Below are 19,803 nucleotides of genomic sequence, written 5' to 3'. Positions count from 1 at the left end.
ATATTCGAGTTCATCGGTGTAGATTTAATTAAATCATGGTGACCAACTGATTGAATAGATTCTAATTAGTTTGCTAGACTTGCATTAGTAGTCCATTATTCAATTCACTACAGAATTGATCATAGATCTTTTAAAAACTTGAATCATCTCATGTAAATTGTGGACATCCGTACACGGCCATGTTACGCGGATCCTGGATGCGGGTAGTTATCACACTTCACCAATGGATACTTTCAAACGCTCATTTGTCCCTTCCCGTTTCTTTCCTCCTGTCCACACCTTCCTTAACGCTTTTCCTTTGTCTTTTTCGATCCCCTTTTCTTCAATCTTCATTTTCATCTCCGATTCTTCCTTGCGAATCCATTACTTCTATACATCCGCATCTTCAATAATCCACTCGCTCCTCCTAGGGGGGGCGATATCATCACCTCAGAACCTTCAATTTCCTAGACTTAGGACCGTTCCTACAAAGCGCGAATCCTGGGTCGCAATCATCGCACAAAATGGCCGACGTCGAAACTCCGACAATGGACGAGTCGTTCCCTCCGTCCGAGACAGCGGATGATCAGTCCCATGGAATAACCGCCAGCGCGACGGTCGGCACACGACGCCAGGCGAATGGCACGATCGGTTCCGTATACTCAGGCAATAAGATCCGGCATCTGAAGAAAGAAGACGGCATTCCGCTTTGGCGCAAAGACATTCAATACCAGTTCCTCAAGCTTGTCTTTGAAGATAAGACACCTGCCTTCACGCGGTACCCTGACGGCGAGAAGAACCTCGACTTCGCCGACATTTACATCGATGCCATGGCGAGAAGCAGTAAGACAAGCAAAGTCCTCAAGGACAAGCTACAAAATGACAAACCGGCTGCCATCAGCATGGCGATGGTCTGTTTGTTGGTCAATTTTGGCCGCATGAACACCACCCTCAACTGTAAGCTCTCTTTTTGAACATCCTTGTTCGGTGGTCGCAAAGCTGATGGCTTGATCTCTTTTTCTTTTCTAGTCTTCCCCGAAATGCGTGCTCAGTTACGGACCTACCACTCGATCCCTTCCCTGCAAGCTCATCAGGACACCAACGCCTACAAACAACTGCAGGATGCTCCGCGCCTGAAGTCCATCCTGAAAGGCGCCTCGGAAGATGTCGATCAACCGAACACTTTAGAAAAGATCAAACGCCTATCTATACCCCGGACAAATCCCGTGAACCTCATCTTCGTTTTGGCACAGTATGCACCTAAGGTGTCCGAGACACATTTCTTCCCCCCACGTGACTTTTTCGATTTGGTGATGCGATCCACGTTGAGCAGTAAAACTCGAGCCAAGGCGTTTTTGTGGCTGATGTGGTGGTATCTGGAGAGCGATTTCAGCCGTGAGGCTGCTTTGAACAATCCATTTGGTCCCGGGCTGGAAGGGGAGGGAGCCGAGGGCTTGCCGTTAAAAGTGCCATTATTTGACAGCTTAACGGAAGAACAAGCCAATGAGGAGAATATAGATACACCAGAGGAGTTGGAATATGGAGAGACGAAGAGACTGGAGCGCAAACGTGAGTGTTTATCTTTGCCGCTGTTCATTCCCGCACACTGACATCTTTTAGGCATTCTTGAAGAAGACGAGCCTCTCCCCCGGGTTGTTGTAAAGCGCCCAAAGAAAGGTATGTCATTTCAATCATCCTTGTCCTACATTGATTCGGTAGGAGCTAATCATATATGGTATTCACTGCAGAGTTCGGTTTAGATGAAGAATCATTTGCGGGAGACTACTCTGGTTTAGGTGGTCGCAATTCCGCCATGTCCACGCCTCTTCACCCGTCCGCTAAGCGGAGCTTGGATGATGACGACGATGAAATGACTCCTGGATCTTCTCGGCCGCGCAGCAAGCAAGTAAAACGAGACTCGTCTCTCAACCGAACTGTGGGCCAACAACGCCTCATTTTGAAGACCAAAATGGACCAAACACCCAATGCCTCCCCTGCTCCCTCAGGCTCTGGACTTATGGACCGCTTCGTTCCGGAGCCTTTACTTACGCAGTCCAGCAGTCGTCGACCACGCCCTTTGACACAGCACCAGATTGCCGTGGAACAGAATCGTCGACAGCGAATTGAGTACTTGCTTGCCAAGCGACGAACCAATGCATACCGCGTACTTAGCGCCAAGCGTACTAGCGAGATCCCCTTTGGCCGATATGGTCGTCTGTTGCAGAGTTTACCAGAGGGGTATGACACAGAGGATGAAGAGGGGTCATGGGGTAAGGGAGGATTGCTTCCGAATCCCCAGGGTGAGGATGACTTTGGCGAATGCGCAAACTATTTCCTTTCTGTCGTCCGCAAGGCCACTCGACGTCTTGATCGCTGGGATTATGAAGACGCTAACGGTCCGAAAAAGGATCGTCAAAAGGAGCGTGAAGACCGACAGAAAACCAAGGCCGCTCTTGAGGCTGATCTTCGGGCCGCGAGCAATCGTTCTCGTCCCCGTCCTTCCCGTGGTGGTGCAGCCGCGAAGCGCAAATCAACGGGTCCCACGTCTACCCCCGGAACCGCCAAGAAGTCGGCTTCACGCCCCAAGGGTGGTAGTAGCCGCCTTGCTGGCGAATATGCCGGGGGTGACGAAGAGGCGGACGGAGAATTGGACGATCTTGATCGTGAGTTGTTGGGAGAGGGCTCTGGTGACGATGATGGTCCGCAACGCGCCGGCTCTCCGGTTGACGGAGATTCTTCGGATGACTCTGGGGACGACGATGATGTGGTTGATGGCGATGAAATCTCATCTGCTTACGATGGCCCCAATGGCTATACAAGACACCACAGCTCGTCCCCCGTTCCCGGAGCCGGTGAACAACGAGAGGGTGGGGACGATGCCATGGAAGATTAAGAAAAATTCGGACATCATTATCATCTGTGTTATGACATCAATTTTTACCTAGTACTTTGAATGTTTTGGGATTTACTCCGGGGTCAATTGTGATTATTCTAGTTAATATAGGGCTTGTTTCAAGGTTTCCAAGGTCGTTGTTCGTTTGTTTTGAATGTTTTGTTTTTTTTTCGTGTTACACTTGATCCCCTGCACTGTACACTTGGACAACATTTGAAGAGAGCCCCAATACATCAAAAGGATTGTTTCGGATATTTGATTTATTATAATTCTTCCGAACATTTCAATACTACTATTCCAAAATCCCATGAATGTTGCACTTTCTGTCCAGCAACTTCCAACATTTGAACTTTTTATCAGTGCACATGTGCGGTCCGGGTCAACCTGTGGAGGTGTGTACATATATACATTTAGATAGACACCAGGTGCACATATATACATATTCATATCCACGGATGTTCATCCATGAATGGCTGGAGCGCTTAGTCTGGAAGTTGGGCAGTCTAAGACAGACAGAGTTCACTGTCATCAATTGACATCTGGATGGAAATTTCAATAGCCAAAATTGAAGAGTTACTTGTAATATACCTACCAATCCCCACGAACGATCGCCCACAGGTTATTGATGATCACCCACCCCATGCGCTGCCAAGCCTCCGACGGTGAAGACTGAGTCTCCAGTATGACCTCAACAACTCCAGCAGTTTTACCCAAGGCCCACCATTGGTGGAGTGATCGGAGGTCGATACGATGTACATTGTGCGCGCGTCGTGGTTTCACGTCTTTGGGGGGGTTTCCAGGTCTACAGTCAAGCGATGCGGGGACCTGAGTGGTGCAACGATGAGCATGCTCCGCAAGACACTCCAGCTCATGCATTGATGAAGGTCTGTGTACCAGAAGGATATGATTGCATGACCTCGTATTGTATTCGAGCTCCATGCGTGGGGATAGCTTGCCACTCGTTCCCAGTGCCACAGTAACTCCGTAACAATGTCATATTCCATGTGATGGCCCCTCTTTTCCAAGGTTGGAGATTTCCCCTCCCTTGTACTCTCTGCCACATGTATATTCTAAGGACTTTGATTTCTATTTTCCTCCCTTTTACATTCCCTCTGCACTTTCTCTTTGCTATTGCAGTGAATATACAATCTCTCTTCCCTTGAACCTCGGAACCATCGTCATTGACAAGATCTCCGCGGCCACTTTCCCCACTTTGAAAAACAAAAAGAAGAGCAAATCAGATCGAGTTGCTGAACAAGACGTGAACGAGTCATTCTGGCCAACGGCATCGAGTGGATTCCTAAGGTTTCCAAAACGTCTCCGAAAGTACTAAAAAGGGGTCCGAAGACCCTTACAGTACCTGACGTATTCTTTCTCAACACTTTTGTTCTTTGATTTGCCCAACAAGGTCCATTGTTCCGATATCTATTCAGGAACTAAACCTATTTTAAAAATAAAGGTCTTGGTGCTTTTTTTTTTTTCCTGGGTAAGTAACGGTCCGTAAGGGGGAAAAGTGATCTGATCCTTTTTTAGCTCGCAGTGGAGTCACTATCGAGAAATTTCGCTAACACATGCACCTGTTCAGACGCGTCGCACTTAATTTTCAGCTCAGCGCTCTGTCAGATTCTCTTTCGAAGAAACTCCGTTGAAAGTGATCAGCAGTTTTGCATTCTTCCCCAGACGGTATTTAGACTTTAACCAGCTCAAACCTGCTCCGAACTCGATTTGTCCCTCCCGCACCGAACACCAACTCACCAGCAACATGGTGGAACAACCTCGCATTCTGCGGCCACGCCCGCGTCGCGCATTCGAAGTCCCTTCAAATGACTCCTCCGGCCCTCCCACACCTGCCGAAGCCTCCAATCCCGACCTACTGAACCCCAATCTCAGCATCAACCCCAACTTCCCAGAGGGCTCAGCCTCCACGAGCGTAAGCCGTACTGGCTCTATCTTGAACCTGACGTCCTCTACCCTCTACGGTATCTACCAGCCCACCGCATTCGACAGTCTCCGCGATGAGAACAGCCCCTGGGGGACGGAGGCAAACTCCCCAGCAGCCGAATACCCGCCCGAGCCGTCACAGAGCGCCGCGTTGAAATCAGCCATTGAGCCTCGACCGTTGGCTTTGCGGCGCACACGCTCACGTCTCAGTCAGGGCTTGTTCCGTGGTGTCATCTTGCCACAGGTCATGAGCAGTGCACTGCTGTTCGGATTTGGTATTGTCTATGGCGTGATTACTGTGCATTTGCATGATAACCACTGGATTACACCTGTCAAGCTGGAGAACATTCATTACTACGATTCGTGGCAGTACTTGGGTTTCTGGGGACTGGCGGGTATTGCGCTGGGCAATGTGCTTCCTTGGCTGGATAGCTGGCGGGATAGCGAGTCGATGCGCGAAGAGCAGTCAAAGCGTGCCCGGAGCGATGATGATAATGAGGATCGGACTCCGTCGTGGGTGGCTGTTGCTCGCAGCGTTGGTGCGTTTGTTGGAATTGCATTTGCCATGGTAAGTACTACACACATCTACGTTTGCTCGTTTGCTTTCATCTTTTATTACCCAGTTCGGTTTGTTGATTTTTTTTCTCTCTCAAAATTTAGCGTCGCCTCCCCTGGGAATCTACGACTCAAGCCTCGCTTACCCTCGCCCTCGCAAACCCTGTCCTGTGGTACCTGATTGACCGCACTCAGACTGGCTTCCTGCTGGCGACAGCCGTGGGCGTCGCGGGCATGAGCGTGGTGCTGGGTCTGAAGCCTGAGCTGATCCCGGCATCCACTGGCCCGTCGGTGGGCACTACTTTCCTCAACGGAACTGGTTGGGAGAATTCATTGGGAGCTGGCATTACTCAGGAGAGTATTGCAGTCCGCACCTGGGTTGCCAGTGTGATTTTCTGCGCCTGTGTTTGCTTTGGTAACATCGGCCGTCAGCTCGCCATTGGGGCCAACCGCAGAGAGACCCTGAAGTCGTGAAAGCAGACCACGAGGAAGAGGATGCATGTTTGTTGACAGTCTATGATGGGTGGCTTCTCCATCTATTAAGAACAATGTCACCGTGTAAAGTCTGGAAGGAAATAATGGCCATGTAAAAAATGCTTATACGGAGAATTCTTTGTTTTCTGTTGGCATCAAGCACGAAGGCAAATAAAATTGTAATAGAAACTAGCTCGAAATATAATATATTCCACTCTTAAGAAAAAGATCCGGCCAACATTAAGACGCAGATATTTTACAATCTTGATTTTCAAATAAAAGAAAAAACAAAATATAGAGCGTGTTTGATGATTTGTAGAGTCAATCATTGCAGTTCCTTCCATGAGACCCGTAGGTCAGGCAGGCACTGCACCCAAGATCGACACTGTGCGTACACTCGGTCTCCATTCTTTATACGATTTCCATACTTCATGAGACGAATCCTCGTAGGAACGCTTTTGAAAGAAGGTGATTTTTTGCGTTGTTCATGAAGAAGAAAAGAAAAAGAAGAGGAAATGCCGCGCGCAAAATTTGCTTTTGTGCTCGAGCGGAGATCACGTGAGAGATGGATACCATGACTCAGCCTAGCTTCCAATTGGCTGTAACCTGTTACTGTGCCCCTCCGACCTTTAGTGGAGCTTTTATTGCGTATATTACGTATCCATACGAGCGTACTGTAAATCACCGTCCGATTGCGGCCATGAAAAAAGACCCCGCGGCGGGACAAATTGTTTCTTTTTTCCACTCTCGTTCAAGCTGATATACACCTTGTACGCTTGGATTTAGGTATGTAAAAACACCTTGATCTACACTTTGAATTGGATTCGAAGCTTCCATCCGAGCTTAGGTTGCATTGGAGTTGCCTCTTGTTGACCCTGACCTTGTTTTTATAGTGTCGACATCATGTCTCAAAAGTCCGGTAGGCGCTTCTTGGCCTTGATACCATTCCCCCGGATTGAGGGTACAGTTGGCTGATTTTTTTTTCAATTGGGCTTTGGGTATAGCTATCATCTCCGTCTATGACAAGACTGGACTGCTTGACCTTGCCAAGGGTCTGAACCAGCAGAATGTCCGTCTTCTTGCGTCTGGCGGTACCGCTAAGATGATCCGTGAGGCCGGATTCCCCGTCGAGTAAGTTATTCCATTGAAAATGACTCAAGGATGAGTGGGATTTTCTGTATCTTTTGGTGGTCTAGTAACTAACCGATTGTTCTTCAGGGATGTCTCCGCCATCACCCACGCCCCCGAGATGCTCGGTGGCCGTGTCAAGACCCTCCACCCCGCCGTTCACGGCGGTATCCTCGCTCGTGACATCGAGTCCGATGAGAAGGACCTTGCTGAGCAGAAGATCTCCAAGGTTGACTTCGTTGTCTGCAACCTGTACCCCTTCAAGGAGACCGTCGCCAAGGTTAACGTCACCATCGACGAGGCCGTCGAGGAGATTGATATCGGTGGTGTGACTCTGCTCCGCGCCGCGGCCAAGAACCACAAGCGTGTGACTATCCTGTCCGACCCCAAGGACTACTCCGAGTTCCTTGCTGAGCTCGCCGCCGGTCAGATCACTGAGGCCAGCCGCAAGCTGTACGCCCTCAAGGCCTTCGAGCAGACCGCCGACTACGACTCTGCCATCTCCAGCTTCTTCCGCAAGGAGTACGCCGGTAACGGTGAGCAGCAGGTTTCTCTGCGCTACGGTATTAACCCCCACCAGAAGCCTGCCTCCGCTTTCATGCCCCAGGGCAAGCTGCCCTTCAAGGTCCTGAACGGCTCCCCCGGCTACGTCAACCTTCTGGATGCCCTGAACGCCTGGCCCCTGGTCAAGGAGCTCAAGCAGGCTCTTGGATTCCCCGCTGCTGCTAGCTTCAAGCACGTCTCCCCCGCCGGTGCTGCTATCGGTGTCCCCCTCACCGAGAAGGAGCGCAAGGTCTACATGGTCGATGACATCAAGGGTATCGAGACCTCCCCCCTTGCCCAGGCCTACGCCCGTGCCCGTGGTGCGGACCGCATGTCCAGCTTCGGTGATCTCCTCGCTCTGAGCGACATCGTCGATGTCCCCACCGCCAAGATCATCTCCCGTGAGGTGTCCGACGGTGTCATCGCTGCCGGTTACGAGCCGGAGGCTCTTGCCATTCTTTCCAAGAAGAAGGGTGGCAAGTACCTCGTCCTCCAGATGGATGAGAACTACTCCCCTGCTGCCGAGGAGACCCGTACCATTTACGGTGTCCAGCTCACCCAGCACCGCAACGACGTTGTCATCTCGCCCAGCAAGACCTTCAACACCGTTATCACCCCCAAGGACCTCAAGACCCTCCCCGAGGCCGCTCTCCGCGATTTGACCGTTGCCACCATCGCTCTCAAGTACACCCAGTCTAACTCCGTCTGCTACGCCCTGAACGGTCAGATCATCGGTCTCGGTGCTGGTCAGCAGAGCCGTATCCACTGCACTCGTCTTGCCGGTGACAAGGCCGACAACTGGTGGATGCGCTTCCACGACCGTGTCATCGGTATCAAGTGGAAGCAGGGCACCAAGCGTGCCGACAAGAGCAACGCCATTGACTTGCTCTGCTCCGGCCAGACTCCCCGCAACGAGGCCGAGACTGCCGAGTACGAGCGTGTCTTCGAGGAGGTCCCTGCTCCCTTCACCGAGGAGGAGCGTGATGCCTGGTTGCAGAAGCTTAGCGAGGTTGCCGTCTCCTCGGATGCTTTCGTGAGTTTCCTTCCCTGTTTTTCATTATCCCCAATTAAATTTACTAATTTTTTCCACAGTTCCCCTTCATTGACAATGTTTTCCGCGCCGCCCGCTCCGGTGTCAAGTACATCGCCGCCCCCACTGGTAGCCAGAACGATACCCCCGTCTTCGAGACCGCCGAGAAGCTGGGAATTACCTTTGTTGAGCAGGGCACCCGTCTGTTCCACCACTAGGAGGTTAATTTTCTTCTAGGGCTAAGGAATTAGAGGTGTTTTGTATTTGGTATTTCGGGATTTCACCACAAAAAGATATCTGGTTATGATGATGATAGCTTTCCTGTTTATGATTAAATTTACATATTTTCAATACTCTTTTTCCGCCAGTAAATATCTAGCTAGTTACTCCCTCGAGGGCTATAGACACTTCGGCCACGAGGCTTATTGATAATTTCCATTCAATGTTTACTACTAGTATGTAGTACTGACTCGGTGGTTTCAAGGGTTGCTGATGACTTGATGTACAAACTTACACATACCAAGGTATGAACTACGCTTCAAATAAGCAATCGGTCATGCACAAATTGGATATCAATGTTTAATGTATTTTGACAACCACAAATTTGAACAAATTCAAGGCCAAACTTCATCATAGCAAAGGTTTTGGAACAATTTAGTTCATCCAGATCACCAGCAACGATTTTACATCAAAAGTCCAGCTCACTCCCATACAAACCTCCCAACAGAAAATGCCTTGTTCCACTTCTCAATAACATCATCCGGCATCCCCTGCCACTCGTTTGCATTCCACGACAGCTCGGTCCTCTCTTTCTCATCAAGCTTGAAGTACCAAGCCTCCATCCCAATCAGCAATGTTCTCGGAAGGTCCATCAACATCCACCCATCAGGATCCTTATAGAAGCTCTTGGCATGCCAAAGCAGCGCAGAAGCAGGCTTGCCCCAGTCATCGACCGGATCAACGCGACAGTACTCCGGAACAAGATTTTCATTTCCTGTTCCTGGTGGTTGGCCCTCGAGTAGTTCGGCGGCGGTTCGAAGGTTCAGGATGCGGTGCAGTGCGCTGCGGCTGTTCCATGGCGCACAGTCGGCTGCCCAGTGAATGTGACGCTCGATTTGCCAAGCTACTAGTCTTTTAGGGTCGCGAGTGTCCCAGTTTGGGACTATGAGGAGGTCCGAGTTTTCTTCGGCTGGGGGCTCTCTTTCCTTCTCTTTGGGACTTATGGTGGAGGAGGGAGATGAAGAAGGGGGCGAGGATGAGAAGAGAGAAGAGGAGGAAGTAGAGGAAGTAGAGGAAGAGGAGCCAGAGGAATGGGAAGCTGGAGAGTCGGAGCTGGAGGATGCGAGCTTGAGCTGTTTTTTGAGTACTTTTATTCTCTTAGAGATGGATTTGTATCTTGATATGGATTCATCTAGGCCTTTCACTGTACAGATTCTTCTGCCCTTTTGGATCTTGTAGCGGCCAATAGTATTGTTTCTCTGTGTGGTGATCTTGAGATTCTTCACTTCTTCTTGAAGATTGTCAATTTTTTCATCAATCAAGGTGAGCTTTTTGATCAGGTTGTTGGAAGAGTCTTCTTCTAGTGATGCCATAGTGCTAGACGTTGACGTGGAAGGAGTGGATTCCATGGTGACGAATGAAAGTAGGTGTACAACAGAGAATAGAGAATGGGTAATGAGTAATGGAGAGAGGAGATAGTAGGAAAGAGGAGCGAGAAATCAATTTGTAGCCTTGAATGGTTGAATCCGGTTAAATCCGTGCACATCCTTGGATGATGCTTCTCAGTGTATACGTTACAAACATAGGGCGCCGGACATACCTCGCAATAAGTCCATCAAATCTTGGATTTTCTTCACGTCTAGAATACTGATGAGCCTTGAACTTATAACATAGTAGGATTACTAGTACCTGGGCAGGTTTCAGACCTACCGGAGTAAGTGGACTTCGTACTTGGTTAGAATTGATATGGTTTACTGGTATACTCAAGGGAAAGAGGATTTGCCTCTTCAATTAGTTGACCATCGAATAGGAAGTAGAATAAAATGCCTATTCCAGTCTCGACATTGTACTGTGTATGGCAACTACAAAGTATGCTCTTCCTAATTGAAGCCTTAAGCTAGGGGTTTCAATATTTGTCTGATCCAGCTATATAATACATGATGTAAAGCAAGTAGAGTCTATGTAAACTAATCATGTTCTTGGCCAAACATCTTCATCACTCGCAGCACACCATCTTCCTTATACATCACATCCTCAAAATTAATACTATCCAGAATACTCTCATGCGCCCGAGGACGCATGTGGGCCTCATATGCAACAATGGCGCGTTCCAACGCAGCAGCATCATCACGCACATCATACTCATCATTCTTCCCAGCCAATTCGCCAGTGATATGCTCGAAGAGCACCATGGCATCCATCATCGCATGATTTACGCCCTCCCCATTTGGAGTAGTAACATGCGCCGCATCACCCAACACCACGACTCCCGGCGTGCGTGTCCAGAATTTCTCTCCCATCTCCCCATCCTCTCTCAACGCACCGGGCAAGAAGAGGTCCTGATCCAGTCGATAAAGAGGCCAAGGACGCCAGGGTCCCTCAGATTCAGCCACGAAATCACGAAGCTGTGGAGACCAGTTGCTGTACAGCTTGTTCATCGTTGCCCGGGCCTTGGGCATGTCGGTCACATCGGCTTCGCCGCCAGGCTGTGTGAACTTCTCAGCTGCATCAACGCCCATGTACACACGATACGAGCGATCAGACATCTGCTGAATGCACAATGCAAGGCCTGCGCCCATGGCGATTGAGTTCCCGGCGCCGACCATCTTGACCGCGGCATCGTACTGCGGGTTGTCCTGTGATATGCGACCCTCGATGAACATCTTGCCGGAGTATTGGGGCTTTGCTTGTGTGATCTGATCAGAATCTGTTAGTACTCGCTTCATCAAGGGAAGTAAAATGGCTAGAAATGATAGAGTCAAGACAAACTCACCAATTGCCGCACCTTGCTCCATGCCCCGTCGGAACCAACAATCAGTCTAAACCCGCTCTCACTTGACCCATCATTGAATCGGAGTATCCAGTCTGCCGCCGACGCAGGACCATCACCATTGCTATTCCCACGCTCAATGCTACCAAGCGCCTTGTTCCATCTCACCCGATGTTCAGGGATAGATTCTAGCAAAAGCTTCCGCAACTGCAGGCGATCGATCTCAGGCCTATCATTATCCTCGCCGGCCGAGATGCGATGCTGGCACTGCGAGTCCTGCATAAGGATTGTCGTCGCATCCCGACGAGCTAGTTTCTCAAAGTCGGCCGATAGACCAGCGAGTTTGAGGGCTGCTTGTCCGCCTTCCACTGTGAGGTCTAGCGTCCCACCTTGGAAACGGGTCGTCGTGTCTGGAGTTTTGTCGCGCTCGAAGACGGTGTAGTCGATTCCTGCTCGCTCGAGGAGGCGTGCGAGTGTTAGGCCACAGGGCCCGCCGCCTATAATGGCTATCGGAGACGGCTTGGAGGGTGACTGCTTCATTGCTTGGGGGTTGGGGGCTGTGTGGTAGAGTTTTGAAGGGGATTTATGGAGGCAACGAAGAGCAGTAAAGAGGCGTCTGCTTGCTTGCGCTTGCATGCTTCTTCAAATGTTAGATATTGGAAGTTGGTTGGTGTTATACTGTCCGCGTGATAGAGCAGACAGACGGATGAAGAGAATTGGAACTCAGAAGTCGGAGTCACATCACGTCTTTATATGTGTTTTTTTTTTTTTCAAGCTACTCCTGATTCCTGACTCAAAAAAAAAGGTTAAAGCATGGGTCTGCATTCTGGAACGATAGATCTTTCAATTGTCGGTGTTTTGGTTGAGGACTTTCGGGAGTTAGTAATTCCCGCGTCTCGCAGGTATTGGAGGAAACTTGTGGAAATCGTCGGGAAGTAGAATTCCCCGAGCCAAAAGCCCTACTTACTACGTACTACTACTAGGTATCACGCTGTTCACTGCCCAGGCGTCTTCGGGAATTTCGTATCTGCTAACTTCTCTTCCAAAGTTCCCATTATAATTTTGTAAGTAATGTTTGTTCTGCTTCGAATATATTTGGACACACACGCACACCTAGGTAGCACTGGCAACTGGACGAATGCTTTACATGGATATTTCAGATGTCAAATTTTCAAATACAATGAATATTGAGGTCAAGTCACATGTGCAACTATCCAGGTCCATATGAGCATCTGAATGCATGGATTCAGCTGGGCATATGTACCCCAGGGCTTGAGTACATGTTTACATATGAAACATTGAACATCAATTGATTGATGTACTTCGGATATACATGCATAAATTGACATGTTCACATACTACTTACTACCCATGTGGGAATGCCACTAGAGCATTTGAAGCGAGGTCGTTACCGCGAAATTGAGGGAAATCAATTAAATCAGCGCTCGAGGGCATATGGATATAGATGCCGTTCAATCCGAAATGCCTGCATGACCAGGTAATCAGATCACCACTATCCCCCATGTAAGATCCTAAAATGACTCACTCCGCGCAAAACGGATGAAATGTCGGATATGGACGGAGGCACGACACGAAAATGGCCGAGCTCCATATTCACGTGGGACGTCGATCACCCTTAAGGCTGAGCATAAAAGAATAAAAATGTGCAAGACGACCACCTCCGACCCACGGATCGCGGATCTACGCACGGAATCTTTTTTTTTCTCTTTTCCTTTTCGCTGTTCGGAGTCGGAGTACCGTAATCCCGATTGCCCCACATCAAGTCACCAGGGAACGGGCTTACTCGGGGTTAGCTTGGGGGAATTCTCGTAATCGTAAAAGGGCGTAAGGTGCTCGGAATATTGAGGAGATAAGCTTGATTCAGGTGTTGGTCTTTGCTTTAGGCAACTCTGACATCTGTGCACGCTGCGCCATGTGCACAGGGAGATAAAGAAGACGGGGATAAGCATAAGCATAAAGCTCAGGACATTCGTGTCTTAGAGGGATCCGCTTAGGTAATGGTGATTTCTATGAATTTATCCCATGAGTACTACTAGTAGATTGCTCAAGTGCTGATATGATCACTGATAACTGAATCGCTGATCACTGGCAAAATTGCTGGAAAAACGTCTGGAAGAAAGTATAGATACACAACTCCACAACTGTATTTCTCATAGGGTTGTCTGAATCAGGAAATTGATGTCGTGGTGTTGGTCGCACCCAATAACCTCGGAATCCTCCATATGTCACAGCTCACTCCAAACTCAATTGTTGACGAGTAATAATTCATACTGTCAACAGTCCGACTGTTTATTACTCAATTACTCAACTCATCCATGTTTACCCTGTAGTCTCGGCCATCAGGACCACTTGGCCGAGCGGCGGTGGTTGATGTCATGACATGTTAATAAGTGGGTCGGGCGCTCGGAGAGAACGAAAGAGCAAAGGCCGAACAAACGAGCCGCACAACCGCTTTTGATCTCCCAAAAGTCCCGAGCATCCGGCTCCATCGTCAGTGGCTCTCCGGATATACCAGGATAAGGATATAGCATTGGGCGTTGGAAAAGTAATCAATGGCCATGGCATCTGGGTCTGTCATTCAAATTTTCGGATTGATGATAAGGTCCAAGATTTCATAATCGTAAAACCATAAATTATTATCACAATCGTTTTCAATGTTTGCAAGTGATGATCCACTTGAATCATGATCGGATCGAAATGGGAAAGCAATGCGATTCGTACCTATCCGCGCTTGTTCTTAACGAGAAAGAGGGCAGTTACAAATGTGGCAAGGAGGAGTTTCATAATATCCACAACGGGATCAATTATCTAACATAGTTTAGTTTTATTTCCGTCCAAGATGCTCCTCACGGTGGGGCGTGGATACGACTTTGCCTGGTACGAAGTGTAGGTTAGTTCGAATTAGGCATCGAGTTCGGTTTACGAAGGAGACTAGTGGATTAGTAGATATAAGGTATGAAGATTATTCAACGGGTGGGTCCCCCTTACAGAGATTTTTCTTCTTTTTTTAATTTTGGAAGTAAGTGGAGATAACGTTGGGAGAAAATAGACGATGTGGAAGAAAAGAATGGAAAAAGAGGGTGGAACACAGCGAGAATGTGAAAATACGAAAATGTACAAGTAAACTAAGCTCCACAACGGATTAGGAGATTGGGCTGGAAATGGATTTTTACCGCGAGAGACATCCACTGCGAACCATGATTTGCGATCGACGTTTTGACTATTTGCTTGGGATCTTGGGAGATCAGTGGCTGAGCTAGACATTTGAACGGGCTTGGAGGGGCTTGGCTAAATAGGCTGCGAAAACCAGGCATTCCACAGTGAGACATTCAACTCAATAAGAAGCATAGAGAATGCTAGGAAACCAAGAAGAAAATCTTGAGGAGAATCTTGGCATAGGCAAGCAGCAAGCTACACCGTAGAAATGATGAAATGACATTGTACATGAATGCCGTACATGATCGCTTGCTTTACCTTTTTTTTTTTTTTTTTTTTTTTTCACCTCCCCCTTCTCTTCTCTGCGCCCTGCAAGGAGTACGACGTGGCTCGGGGGAGACAAGGCAGTCATAGGATTGGGGCCAAGGTAGCCAAGGTAAGCCAAGATGGGCCAAAAATGACAGGGGATAGATAGAAGGTGGATTGTGACTGGCCCCCGCGTAAGTCACAGCCCCCCCTAACTGCCAATAATTGAAGGCATCCTGGTTTCCTGGGGAATGCTGGACCTTTCACAGCCGCATGGGTCAGATTACGGAGATTATGGTCTGTGTGTTTTGTGTACTCTCTCTCCGGATAGAGTAAATGGCGTTATTCTGGCATAAGGTGGATTGGTCATATTGCTTCATATTGGTCATGTTGAATCATTAAAAGTGAAAAAGGGTTTAAGTTGGAAGATGATTGGAAATCATGAAGTGTATCGAGTACCACGAAATGAATGGAAGGTTCATGAGTAATCGGGGATTATAGTAATAATCAGGCCGCGGTGTTAAGCGTATCCGCGGTTAGTCCGTGTCAGTTTGAAGCTGAGGCATTGGTCATCGGGAGTGGGTCCAGGGTCCTTTTGGACGGCTCGAACGGAATAAAAAGAGAAAGAGAAAAAAAGAGAAAAATTTCGCGAAGCGGACTTAACCGATGAGTCAGTTATGAATCCCGTTAACCGCGATAACTCAATTCTTTCAAAGATACATAGTAAAAAACAAAAAAAAAAACAAATAAACAAAAAAAAAAAGAGAATAAAGAATAAGATGTATGTCAATTGACTACTAGTATACGAGATTAGCGGTGTAGGCCATGAGCACCTGAGTTATCTGAGCACCTGCATATGCAGTAAAAATTATTAAGGATTAAAAATCCCCCGCTGAATAATGCTCGGACTCGGATCCAGTGGGGATCCTCCGATCGGGTCCCGGACTTTAGCTGAACGGATACACGGGAAAAAAAAAGAATAAAAAGAATAAAACGAATAAAACGAAAAAAAAAAGAAAAATGGATTATAAGCAGGCCGCATTTTAAAAAGTCACTCCGTCCCCCAAGGCTGAAAGGAAAAAAAAATATTAACCTATCCTCTACAAGATACATAACACGACAAGGACAAAAAAAAAACCTCCCAGGTTACCAACATTATCATTGATCTGCCTAAATCCACACACATCAGAACTGATCGGATTTACGTGATTTACATCTCAACCTGCACAACCCACACCGCCTCCAATCACCACCTGTGACTGGATGAACACACGATTGAGTCACCACCTTGGCAGAACGAGTCATACCCTTTACAGCTCTTAAATTACTTTGCCTTTGCCCACAATGGGTTCTCCCTTAAACCCTTCCAAGGATACTTCCTTTGCCTCTGCCGCCTCCCCCTACTTCACCTCCCTCGCCCGCCGCCGCCAACAAAAGAAGATGAGCATCACTCAAACATACTACCTCGCTCACACCGCCCGTAAGAAGCTCACTCGTGAAGCTTCCCGGGCGGACCACGACCTCCGATTGCTGGTCGGTCACGCCAACCTCCTCGACTCCCTCATGCTGGACCTGGCCGACGCCGAGCGAGAACAAGAACGCTGGTTCAACCAAACTGTCAGCGGTGCCACCAAGGCCCAAGAAGAGCCTCGACACATCCAATGGGCTTCGACCGTGCTCGAAGAGCCCGAAGAGGACTGGGATCCGGAAGATGCCTCCGACCTGGACTCCGATGCCAGTGATAGCGACGAAGAGGATTCCGACTTTGACGAAGTTGGCTTTGCCATCAACGCCCCCATTCGCCGCCGCACCCCTACTCCCGTCGGTCCCGTCGAGCCCATGCTCATGGAGGACGAGGACAATGATACCGACAGTGACTTTGAATACGATGATGTAGAGGACCTCGAAGACCTCAGCTTGACAAGGTCGCCTTCGCGCCAGTCTCCGCCGGAGCTTCTCGCGGACTCGGATGGCGAGTCCGAGGATGAGGTCCTCCCTCCTTCCCCGCCTCAACCTACCTTGGAGACTTTCCATGAGAAGGGGGCCACTACCACTGCCATTCCGCTAGCGCCGCTAGCGGGTGATGATGACCAGCCACATCTGTTCGAGACAGGGTATTTTGTTACACAAGAAGAAAGTACCATTATCGAGGCATACTGATTCATTTCGGTTTTGACCTTTTGAAATGTCTACTTGTTTCTTGTATACCATATATGCCTTGATTTTTTTCTCTTCCTCTTGTGATACCCTGATGCTTGTTCATGATGACCGGGCTGGTCAACTTTCTATTTGAAGCGACACGATTTCTATACTTTTTTTTTTCTCATTTCCATTTACATTCACGGCGTTTGGGGACCTTACTACGGTCGCATATATACACATCGCATCTCTCTCCACATCTCATCTCTGCTACCAGGAGTAGCTCATGTTTTCCCACAATATTCTTTTTTTTTCTTTTTTCTTTTTCAATTTTACCCCCCTTTGCCACGTTGGATTGGCATTGGGCAGCTCTCCCTTCTATTGAACAGGTTGAGACTACCCAAGTGGGGTGGGGAACGAAACACAAGGAAGTCAAAAAATTGTGATTCCAACCAGGCTGTACATAGATTTGGGGTAAAAACCTCCGTACATAGTCAAATCCAACAGAACATTCCAAACTGGAACTTATCTCCCTTCCGTAGTACTCTAGAAACCTAGAAACCTAGAGACCCAACTCTGTTGATTTTTATGGATGTACTTGCAGAGTGCATAGAAAAAAACCCACTTGTGCCAACCAGATTGGCTCCACGCCGCATGTGACCGGTCGATCGGCCTGAGCGCAGCCTCACCGCTTGATAGATCAACGCCAAGGGACGATAGTCTCTGATCAGCGCGGCTAAGTCGGCATAGTCGGTCCGCTACGGGTACTAGTGTTGTGAAGGGTTTGTCTAGGGCAATTATTGGTGGAGAACATGTCCATGAAGAACCGTTCTGTCCAACTCGGCGTTTTTTCTATCGATTTCTCTTTTATTGCAATGGTGTACGGCGTATATCTAGGTAACGGCAAAAATGGATCGCGATTGTGCGTGGCCTTTTGAGGGGAAATTGTGGCCTTGACACCTAGCGCTCGCGTTGGAGCATCAACATACAACACTAGCCAAGTCAGGTTTAGCGCCCTTACAGGAGTTAATAAAGTTAGTATTCATATAAAGTATTCATCACACATCGATGCCCTCAGCGCGTACATGATAAATCCATAAAAGTTATAAAGGTTCAATGTTGCCTAATCATACAGATTGAAAATCCATCATACGGGTATCCCTAGACATGGAATGTAAGATATTACTCCAGTGCCTTGTCTAACTCTTTCTGGTAATCCTCTTGAGCCTTTCTCAGATCCTTCTGATAGTCTTCCATGTCTTTCCGCAGATCCTTCATCTTGTGATGCGAGGGACCCTGTTGCATGTGCTGAGAGACACGATTAATCTTGTCCTGAAGCTCCTCCACCTCCTCCTGTCTTTTCATCACAGACTTCTTATTGTGACGCAACTGATCCAGCGGATAGAATTGACTGGGCGGATATGGTCCTTGAGGATATTGTTGATATGGACCCGCTTGCGGATATGGCTGCTGAGGGAATTGTTGCGGGTAGCGACCGCCTTGAGGAGGATAGTTCTGTGCGCTCGCATTCTGGTGCTTCTTGTAGGCGTCTTGAGCAATAGAACCGGCAATCGCACCTCCGATGGCTCCGAGGAAGCCGTGGTTAGCCTTGTGGCCAGCGAAACCGCCAACTGCACCACCGGCGAGGGCACCTCCCAAACCACGCTCATCGACCTGGGCTTCACCAGGGGCAGTCTGTTGCTGCTGCTCGTTGTATGACTGAGAGTATTGAGGCTGAGAGTACTGATTCTGAGGCTCTTGGTACTGTTGCGGATATGATTGCTGATACCCTTGGTGAGGGCCCTGGGGAGGTGGAGGCCCAGAGTAGGCAGACTCATTTTGTTGAGGAGTTCCGTAGTAGTCTGAATTCATTATTGCTAGCAGGGATCGAGAAGGTTCAAGATAGAATGGATGTTGAAACGTAATGGATGGCGAGTATGTATTCCTTCACACTCCCCAGTAGAGAGTTCAATGTTGCCTTTTAAATATCCATTGGGCCAGGTTTTAGCCCCCACAATATCAACTCAGCCCTCATTTTGGCCCCCAAGCCTGGGCTGTGCCGTCAGGTCTGATCCGTGGCTGTGTCTGCTGTTTTCCATCCAGGATTACGTCTATGTATGTACATACTCGCAAAACGAGTATGCAGTGCGGTGATGCTCCAGTGTGGCGTAGTAAGGAAGAGCTAAACTGTATTGGGAAATTCGGTGTCACTGCCGAATACGGAGTAGAATTGATCAGATTCAGAGTAAACAATGACACGTCAATAGCCTATTATCTATCTCAGGGCTTAAAAAACACGGGGAAATCAGGAGCGTAATCTCGGAGGCAATTGCAATCATGATGTACACATGTGAGGTAGAAGATGGATCTGCATAACTTCTTTTTCGGGCTTTGGCGAAGGTTTTGTTATCTCATTTTCTGCCAGTTAGCGTATCCCGTGGCCCTCCTTGACGCCTTGTAAGGAGTCCCGCAATACACTTTATTGCTTTGCGGAGTATAGGATTTTCTTCTTCGGGGAGATCACCGGGCTTTGCATTTATGATTTTTGTGTGCTTTCCCGCTTTTCCCGCTCGCACCTGCACCTGGGTTTTTCTTTTTACCACTGGTTTACGGGGGTGAGTACAGTCTGCGCACCCAGGTACACCTCTG

At 48.5% G+C, this 19,803-nt stretch overlaps 7 protein-coding genes across 7 annotated transcripts; 5 read left to right on the top strand and 2 right to left on the bottom strand.

Annotated features, from left to right (window-relative positions):
• Positions 1-503: 503 nt before the first annotated feature.
• N7466_001840 (uncharacterized protein) lies at positions 504-2,872 on the top strand (the record flags this gene model as incomplete). The annotated part of the gene is made up of 4 exons (XM_057161238.1): positions 504-936; positions 1,009-1,548; positions 1,600-1,656; positions 1,728-2,872. The coding sequence occupies 4 exons, from the start codon at positions 504-506 to the stop codon at positions 2,870-2,872; spliced, it is 2,175 nt and encodes a 724-aa protein (XP_057024523.1).
• Positions 2,873-4,634: 1,762 nt separating this feature from the next.
• N7466_001839 (INSIG family protein) lies at positions 4,635-5,842 on the top strand (the record flags this gene model as incomplete). The annotated part of the gene is made up of 2 exons (XM_057161237.1): positions 4,635-5,381; positions 5,474-5,842. 2 exons carry the CDS (start codon positions 4,635-4,637, stop codon positions 5,840-5,842), a joined length of 1,116 nt encoding a protein of 371 aa, XP_057024522.1.
• Positions 5,843-6,745: 903 nt separating this feature from the next.
• On the top strand, positions 6,746-8,761 carry N7466_001838 (phosphoribosylaminoimidazolecarboxamide formyltransferase/IMP cyclohydrolase; the record flags this gene model as incomplete). Its single annotated transcript, XM_057161236.1, has 4 exons — positions 6,746-6,761; positions 6,847-6,973; positions 7,061-8,546; positions 8,606-8,761. The coding sequence occupies 4 exons, from the start codon at positions 6,746-6,748 to the stop codon at positions 8,759-8,761; spliced, it is 1,785 nt and encodes a 594-aa protein (XP_057024521.1).
• Positions 8,762-9,764: 1,003 nt separating this feature from the next.
• N7466_001837 (uncharacterized protein) lies at positions 9,765-10,001 on the top strand (the record flags this gene model as incomplete). The annotated part of the gene is made up of 1 exon (XM_057161235.1): positions 9,765-10,001. The coding sequence occupies one exon, from the start codon at positions 9,765-9,767 to the stop codon at positions 9,999-10,001; it is 237 nt and encodes a 78-aa protein (XP_057024520.1).
• Positions 10,002-10,729: 728 nt separating this feature from the next.
• N7466_001836 (FAD-dependent oxidoreductase) lies at positions 10,730-12,072 on the bottom strand (the record flags this gene model as incomplete). Its single annotated transcript, XM_057161234.1, has 2 exons — positions 10,730-11,458; positions 11,536-12,072. 2 exons carry the CDS (start codon positions 12,070-12,072, stop codon positions 10,730-10,732), a joined length of 1,266 nt encoding a protein of 421 aa, XP_057024519.1.
• Positions 12,073-16,359: 4,287 nt separating this feature from the next.
• N7466_001835 (uncharacterized protein) lies at positions 16,360-17,175 on the top strand (the record flags this gene model as incomplete). The annotated part of the gene is made up of 1 exon (XM_057161233.1): positions 16,360-17,175. One exon carries the CDS (start codon positions 16,360-16,362, stop codon positions 17,173-17,175), a length of 816 nt encoding a protein of 271 aa, XP_057024518.1.
• Positions 17,176-18,336: 1,161 nt separating this feature from the next.
• Positions 18,337-19,026, bottom strand: N7466_001834 (uncharacterized protein; the record flags this gene model as incomplete). The annotated part of the gene is made up of 1 exon (XM_057161232.1): positions 18,337-19,026. One exon carries the CDS (start codon positions 19,024-19,026, stop codon positions 18,337-18,339), a length of 690 nt encoding a protein of 229 aa, XP_057024517.1.
• Positions 19,027-19,803: the final 777 nt, after the last annotated feature.

This window comes from Penicillium verhagenii (assembly GCF_028828195.1).
Source record: "Penicillium verhagenii strain IBT 33310 chromosome Unknown utg000003l_segment0_segment0, whole genome shotgun sequence".
In the NCBI taxonomy this organism is placed as follows: Eukaryota; Fungi; Ascomycota; class Eurotiomycetes; order Eurotiales; family Aspergillaceae; genus Penicillium; species Penicillium verhagenii.
This window is presented reverse-complemented; position numbering and strand designations above follow the sequence as displayed.